Source organism: Coregonus clupeaformis, chromosome 14 (genome assembly GCF_020615455.1).
Source record: "Coregonus clupeaformis isolate EN_2021a chromosome 14, ASM2061545v1, whole genome shotgun sequence".
NCBI classification, from domain to species: domain Eukaryota; kingdom Metazoa; phylum Chordata; class Actinopteri; order Salmoniformes; family Salmonidae; genus Coregonus; species Coregonus clupeaformis.
Genome location: NC_059205.1, coordinates 41906340 through 41914798, shown reverse-complemented (window position 1 = coordinate 41914798; position 8459 = coordinate 41906340). Strand labels below are relative to the sequence as shown.

Below are 8459 nucleotides of genomic sequence, written 5' to 3'. Positions count from 1 at the left end.
GACCAATTGTGCGCCGCCCATGGGTCTCCCGGTCGCGGCCGGCTGTGACAGAGCCTGGACTCGAACCAGGATCTCTAGTGGCACAGCTAGCACTAGTGGCACCACTAGAAACCATTTTTGTAAAGTGTTAAAATCATCTTGGAGAGTTGCTTGTACTGTATTTGCAAAATATTTGAACCTGCTATATAGAGCACTGTATCATCTGACAAATTAGTGGCAATTCATAAATGAATATAGAGAAAAGACTAGGGGCCAATACTGAGCTTTGAGGTACACCTCTACTGAGTCCAATAAGTTCTGATTTGTGTCCAATGAAAACACATTGCTTTCTTTTTTTGTATTTTCCCCCCTTTTTCTCCCCAATTTCGTGATATCCAATTATGATCTTGTCTCATCGCTGCAACTCCCCAACGAGAGAAAGGCGAAGGTCGAGTCCTCTGTAACATGACCCGCCAAACCACGCTTCTTAACACCCTCCCCCTTAACCCGGAAGCCAACTGCAACAATGTGTTGGAGGAAACACAGTTCAACTGACGACCGGAGTCAGCCTGCAGTAAAGCCCCCCCGGACGACGCTGGGCCAATTGTGCGCCGCCCTATGGGACTCCCGGTCACAGCCGGTTGTGACACAGCCTGGGATCGAACCCGGTCTGTAGTGATGCCTCAAGCACTGTGATGCAGTGACCACACCACCATCGCGGGCATGTTGATTTTGTCCACCCACACCAGACGCGATCAGGACACGCAGGTTGAAATATCAAAACTAACTCTGAACCAAATATATTAATTTTGGGACAGGTCAAAAAGCATTAAACATTTATGGCAATTTAGCTAGCTAGCTTGCTGTTGCTAGCTAATTTGTCATGGGATATACACATTGGATTGTTATTTTACTTGAAATGCACAAGGTCCTCTACTCCGACAATTAATCCACAGATAAAAGGGTAAACAGAGCTCGTTTCTAGTAATCTCTCATCCTTCAGGTTTCTTCTTCTTTGGATTTTATATGGTGGTTGGCAACCAACTTTAAGGCGCATTACCCCCACCAACTGGACTGGAGTGTGTACCTCAATTCATCTTTCAATCAACCACGTGTGAATATGCTCCTAAAAACCAATGAGGAAATGGGAGATGGGAGAGGCGGGACTTGCAGTGTGGGTGCAGTTTTTTATTGCTAAGATATGCATGGTCCCAGTTTAGAGATCCCAATGTTTTGAAGTTTTCCTAGTAAGATAGAATGGTCAACCAAATCAAATGCTTTTGATAAATCAATAAATAATAATAACACATAGCACTTTTCAAGGATCCAAAGTCGCTTTACAATTGTAGAAATCAAGATGGCACCAGTTAGTTTACCTTGGTCTGATTAAAAATGTATATCATTAGTACGTTTCACTAATGCTGTAGTGGCAGAATGGTTGGGTCTAAAGCAAGACTGAAAGGGTGAAATTCAACAAAATGTATCTATGTACTGATACATTTGGGAATGTATTAATTTCTCAAATATGTTTTACTATTGAACAGATTACTGATATTGGTCTATTGTTATTTCGGTCTAAGGAGTTTCCACCTTTATGAAGAGGGGTCAGTCAGGCACATTTCCAAACAAAAGGTATTTGACCAGTTGTTAAAGACATTTTGAATCGATACATTATTACATTAGCAGACCACTTTATAAATTTCGGCTCCAGTCTATCTAGGCCAGCTACTTTGTTGATATTTATTTAATTGAGTACATCAGTTGGATTCATATTTCTAAAGTTGAATGTCTTTCAACTATGATTTGGGGTGTTGATCTCCTAGTTCCTAGCATTGATGGAATTGTGGGTGACCAATACATTAGCCTAGATTTTTTAAACAACATTTCTGACATCTTTATTATACAGTACAACCCTTTAAATTCAACCAATCCACGCCCATGTGGCCTGTGATCCACACCCACAACGTCGATCCGTGAGGCCACTGTGAATTTCGACCAACCGAGGAGCATGTTCATTGTGGTAGGAGGCGGGAGTTCCTTGCTTTTGTGACAGTTTTGCGTTCGATGGTCACTGAACTACTCCCAAAGGGAAGGGAAACTGCAATTTCTCCATTCCCCACTGGTACGTCGTTGATCCAGCTAACGCTTCAAGTTAAATTCAGTATTTTAAGAGTTCTGGGTTGATGTTCCATATCCACTTTCCCACTCGAAGAACCTCCGCTTGGTAAAATTCGAAGAATAAGATATTATTTTAGTCCGACTGCACAAAACAAGTGGAAAGTGAATAGCTAAATGTCAGCTGATTCGCTAGCTAGCTTGCATTGCTAGTTGGGAAAGCTAACGTTAGCTACGATATTTAGTTCTGAGATTTAAAAGGGCGGGTATTGTTTTTAGCCATCCCTCCATCGCAGCCATCAACAGTTTGTTATTGCTCATTCGAAGACACTGTGGCTAGCTAGTTAATCATAGCTAAGTCGTAGCTAGTTTGCTCGTTGGCTTGATATAATACTGTGCGTATTCAGCCTGGAAGCCAATTCAAGGCCTTGCTTACCACCAGTCTTTGCATCGCGGTGCAGTGAGAGTTGACAGGTGAGTAGCGCCCATTGCTAACTAACGAGCTAGCTATCTCTGCTAGCCAGCTCGCTCGTCGACTCTGTTGTTGGTAACGTTAGCTAGCTACACCTATAAGAATATTTGGGAAAACGTTGGCCTCGAGCTAAATTCTAGTGAACTGAAGTGGCTAGTTACCTACTGTAGGGTTTGCTTGATGTGCGTTGTTTTTAGCAAATGCATAGTTAACAGTAACTATCTAGCCAACGTAGTTGGCTACGTCTGCCCACGTCGTATCTTGTTGCTACGTAAACTAATATGGAAGTGGTTGAGTTAGCCAACTAGTTCTTGAAATGATTGTTACTAATTAAAATTATTGCTTGGTAAACTGGCGAACTTTCAAAAGTCTGATTCATGGCTGCAGCGTCTAGTGCACATTAACAATTGAAGTCTAGCGGTTTTGCCTTTGGACTAGGCTCCATCAACGATGCGAGGGGTTTGACTGGCTTTACTCTGCTTTGCTTTATTGTTCTTTGCTAGGTGGCAGTCACTTTAAATGGCAGTCACATGCCACCACGATTCTAGCCTGGTCCTAGATCTGTTTGTGTTCTTTTTACAATTCCATAGGGAGTTGGCAAGAGCGCAGACTGCCACACAAGTTACCACGGCCATGTTCAGTAGCTGAACGTTGCAGATAGAAATGCCACTAAAAGAGCTGATGTGTTTCCATATTCTGGCATGTTTGTTCTACTCAAAACATTTCTATCCACTGTCTAGTTGGCAAGTTTTGAAACATTGCCCTAACTAGTCGGATAGCTAGGTTAACCATCGTCCTGTACACACACAATATAAATCCTCTTTGCTAGACTGTAGTCTCCCTATGAGTTTTCCTGAAATGTACTGAGAATATCAAAACTAAGTGTGAATGCATAGCGCAAACAAGTTGGGTAGTACCAATCAACGATGGAATAGTCAAGTTGGCTGTTTGTTTACAGTGAGGCAGGGAATGTTCAATAGGAACTTGTGAACTGTTGACAACCACTGGTAGGCTATACCAAACCTATCATGTCATCTATCACTTTGGGGGCGGCAGGCATCCTAACGCATAGAGGCGAGTCAGCACCTGGAGGGTTTCCAGTTAGAATCCTGGGTCCTATTGGGAAAAATCTGGCGGGAAGTGGCAACCAGAGGGTTGCTGGTATCAAATCCTAGATGCCACTGTCTGCCGTTGTGCCCTTGAGCAAGTACCCCCCACACACACACACACACACAACAACAAATGCTCCTTGGGCACCTGTATGTGTCTTTCGGAGTGGTTGAACCAAAGTAACATTTCGGTTGGACCTTGTGTGCAATTGACCAATAAAGTGAACTTAAGCTTAATGTATTGCAGTCACCACCACATTTTGTAGTGAAAATATTTGTGCTAAAATTGCAATTTTTGTGGAGACCAGAACTATGCTTGCTTGCATACTGTACAACAGCACAGTCCTAAAACGACGATACACATCAGTCAGCAAAATGGCAACAGGTTTATATCAATTAAAACGGTTGGCTTGACGAAGAGCTTGTCCAATCCACAGAGGAGTTCATAGAGCAAAGTTAGCACTTTCTGTGAACGCTTTTTGATATTTGGCCACCTTTCAGATAGCATCTAGCTTCTGTTTCTCACAGAATGAGCAGAAATGGACTAATAGACAGTTATATACAGAGTCAACATTAAAACAATAATGAGTTAGGCCTATATATGCCAAATATGTCCATGATGGCACAATATTAAACATGACAGTTGTTAAAGAATAGTGTGGGAACCTTGCAACAGTTGGCAAGGATCTCTCAATTAGTTGTGCAAAAAATAAACAAGTTGTCTTGTTGAAACAGTTGCTTTCATAACTAGTTTACCTAGTTGTGGCTTGCTTGATGTAAAAGCATCTGTGTTAGTTTTGTCATGATACCAGATTTTGGACTTCGACACCGATACCAGTTTAGTATCATAATACTCGATACAGAAACGATACTCAATACCAAAACGATACCACAGCAAAAAATAATAAAGCGTATTAGCTAGTCACAGAATAACCACTGTGCCTACATTTTTTTAACATGTTGAACAATATGTTAACTGATAAATATATTTTCTTCTATATTCAATTTCTTGCAAAAAATAAAACACCATATTAAATTACAGAATACCTTCAATTTTCCTTATGCAAAACCATATTGGAGACGGAGCAGACGATAATTTTACAATTACATTTAAACTGTTTTAAAATCTAATTTGTCATTCATTATTCATTATAGCTAAATAATTTAATGTATTAAACGAATAGTTTAGTTCCAAAACAACATACAGATTTGAAGCTCATTTCTGAAGCTTATTGCAGTAGTCTACACACCGTAAAAATACACTGCAAAAAATAAATAAAGGGAACACTTAAACAACACAATATAACTCCAAGTCAATCACACTTCTGTGAAATCAAACTGTCCACTTAGGAAGCAACACTGATTGACAATACATTTCACATGCTGTTGTGCAAATGGAATAGACAACAGGTGGAAATTATAGGCAATTAGCAAGACACCCCCAATAAAGGAGTGGTTCTGCAGGTGGTGACCACAGACCACTTCTCAGTTCCTATGCTTCCTGGCTGATGTTTTGGTCACTTTTAAATGCTGGCGGTGCTTTCACTCTAGTGGTAGCATGAGACGGAGTCTACAACCCACACAAGTGGCTCAGGTAGTGCAGCTCATCCAGGATGGCACATCAATGCGAGCTGTGGCAAGAAGGTTTGCTGTGTCTGTCAGCGTAGTGTCCAGAGCATGGAGGCGCTACCAGGAGACAGGCCAGTACATCAGGAGACGTGGAGGAGGCCAACAACCCAGCAGCAGGACCGCTACCTCCGCCTTTGTGCAAGGAGGAGCAGGAGGAGCACTGCCAGAGCCCTGCAAAATGACCTCCAGCAGGCCACAAATGTGCATGTGTCTGCTAAAACGGTCAGAAACAGACTCCATGAGGGTGGTATGAGGGCCCGACGTCCACAGGTGGGGGTTGTGCTTACAGCCCAACACCGTGCAGGACGTTTGGCATTTGCCAGAGAACACCAAGATTGGCAAATTCGCCACTGGCGCCCTGTGCTCTTCACAGATGAAAGCAGGTTCACACTGAGCACATGTGACAGACGTGACAGAGTCTGGAGACGCAGTGGAGAAACGTTCTGCTGCCTGCAACATCCTCCAGCATGACCGGTTTGGCGGTGGGTCAGTCATGGTGTGGGTTGGCATTTCTTTGGGGGGCCGCACAGCCCTCCATGTGCTCGCCAGAGGTAGCCTGACTGCCATTAGGTACCGAGATGAGATCCTCAGACCCCTTGTGAGACCATATGCTGGTGCGGTTGGCCCTGTGTTCCTCCTAATGCAAGACAATGCTAGACCTCATGTGGCTGGAGTGTGTCAGCAGTTCCTGCAGGAGGAAGGCGTTGATGCTATGGACTGGCCCGCCCGTTCCCCAGACCTGAATCCAATTGAGCACATCTAGGACATCATGTCTCGCTCCATCCACCAACGCCACGTTGCACCACAGACTGTCCAGGAGTTGGCGGATGCTTTAGTCCAGGTCTGGGAGGAGATCCCTCAGGAGACCATCCGCCACCTCATCAGGAGCATGCCCAGGCGTTGTAGGGAGGTCATACAGGCACGTGGAGGCCACACACACTACTGAGCCTCATTTTGACTTGTTTGAAGGACATTACATTTAATTTTGAGTGTGACTCCAAATCCAGACCTCCATGGGTTGATACATTTGATTTCCATTGATAATTTTGGTGTGATTTTGTTGTCAGCACATTCAACTATGTAAAGAAAAAAGTATTTAATAAGATTATTTCATTCAGATCTAGGATGTGTTATTTTAGTGTTCCCTTTATTTTTTTGAGCAGTGTACAATCGATTTTACACGTTATACTACGATTCCCAGAGTGCATTTCACTTCCCTGGGTGCAATGCTCCGCCCAGGGGTGCTGGCTGCTATTTTTTATGGTCTATGGCCGCCTGGCTAGTGGCTACTGCTAACAAACCCAGACGAATGCGAAGTCTAAATATTATGCTGTCAAGTTATGAGTGCATTTGACATTACTTTTGGGTTGTGTAATCATATTATACTGCTCACATATGTTAATGTTATCAATCAAAAATAATTATAATTTAGTAGAATGTGAGACACATTTTACAGAATTACCGAAAGTAACAAATTCTAGTACAGAGCCATTTTTCATGTTCTAGTATTGAAAAAGTACAGAAGTTTTGGTATATCGTGCAATACTAATCTGTGTAATTCATTACACTGGCCTGTTTAGCCCAGCTCGCACTGTCTGTGGGAATGAGTATGTAGATCAAAGGTCGTATGCTTTACAGCCATGCCATTATTTTTCTGTTTTGTTTGCGAAGACAATGAGAGCTCATGTTAGAGACAGGCATTTGATTGTTGGGCGATTATCAGTTCTATACAAATGGGACCTACTGGATAGAAGAGGGACATTTCCAATGGTGTTCATGCTTTTTTTCTTATAGATTGTGTGGACGTTTTGTTGACACTCATCATGATGTCCAGCAGGGTTTCCCATCTTGCGGGGCACTTTTATTTGCCCCCCTAAGTTTTCTGAGCAAAAAAAAAAGTTGTTGAATTTTCATTGTTGGACATAGACTGTAAAAACACACCAGGAAATCAGCTCCAAGTGATTTTAATTTAGGTAATCTGTTCCCAAGTATTCCCATGCATAATTCAGAGATGCATGTGTTCATATACAAATGTAAACAATGTTTGAAATTATTATGTTTTTGTTAAATATTATATCTGTTTGGGCTACTTACGGTCAATTTGTGGTCTACTAATTATTTGTAATTATGTTCCGGTCCCCCGACCATCTGCTCAAGAAAAAATCTGCCATTTGCTGAATCTAGTTGATGATCTGTGATGTATAGGAATTAATACATTTAAACTTATGGAAATATTTCTTTGGACTTCCATGGTGTGCTACAGCATTGGTGGTTGTAGGGTTTTCTCTGTGCGTATTCACAAGAAATCAAATGGGACGAAACAGGGATGCACCTACCTGAATTTGTCCAATAAACACTTGGTTTCGTTTTCCGTAGCAAAACGTTTTGCAACGGTGTGCACTAATGAATACAACCCTGGTAAGCGTATTTGTTTCTCTATCCACAGCTTACTTGGTGACAAAGAGACTTCTCCCTGAGGAGCCAAGAAGTAGACGGCTCATGACTTCTGACCAGGATACAAAAGTTGTAGCTGAACCACAGGTGCAGCAAGTACAAGAACCAAAAGAGAGCTCTCATCTGGTAGGTACCCAATACACATGCCCGTAACTAAAACTGTACCTCTCTATCATCTGAACTAGAAATGCACATTTTGGTCAATTTTGATGCAGACTAACCAACCCTCATTAATAACCGATTGACAAACGATTATATTTTTCCCAAACAGTAAAATGACGTGACCAACTGAAAATACTATGCAAGCATACAAAATGCAATTCGCAGGAAAACACAGTTCTAAACAGCACACCTAATGCGAGTGGTTCCATAGAAACTTAGAGGGGTAATCTTATAGCAACAACTAGGATGGGTTTCTAAAATGACTAGGATTGTGCCTTTGTCTTCTTGACAAAGAAAGAAGGTTGATCTGAAAACCAATAGAACAGAAGAGAAACGCTGGTTAATTCCACGAGGAAGTCTTTGTAAAATAATTACCTCCACATTTCTATGGCTGGATTTTGGCTAGGCTACTTTGAAGCAAGGTAAGACATGCCTCATTATTTGAAGTAAAGTAAAACGTTCAGGTTTCAAACAATTATACTGCCTCAAGCTCACAATGCAAAGTGGTGTTGACATGCTGATAGCCTGCCTACAATTGA

The 8459-nt window shown here is 42.0% G+C and overlaps 1 protein-coding gene across 2 annotated transcripts in view; it reads left to right on the top strand.

Moving 5' to 3' along the window:
• The first annotated feature begins 2037 nt into the window (after nt 1-2037).
• The window catches only part of LOC121580880 (la-related protein 4B), a 36071-nt gene continuing 29649 nt past the window's right edge, over nt 2038-8459 (top strand). Inside the window, exons 1-2 of one of the 2 annotated variants that reach the window (XM_041895999.2) lie at nt 2038-2101; nt 7751-7884. In XM_041895999.2, the coding sequence (XP_041751933.1) occupies nt 2044-2101; nt 7751-7884 (192 nt within the window). In that variant the 5' untranslated portion in view covers nt 2038-2043. Of the gene's footprint in view, nt 2569-7750; nt 7885-8459 lie in introns of both variants that reach the window. The other variant, XM_041896000.2, reaches the window with a different exon arrangement.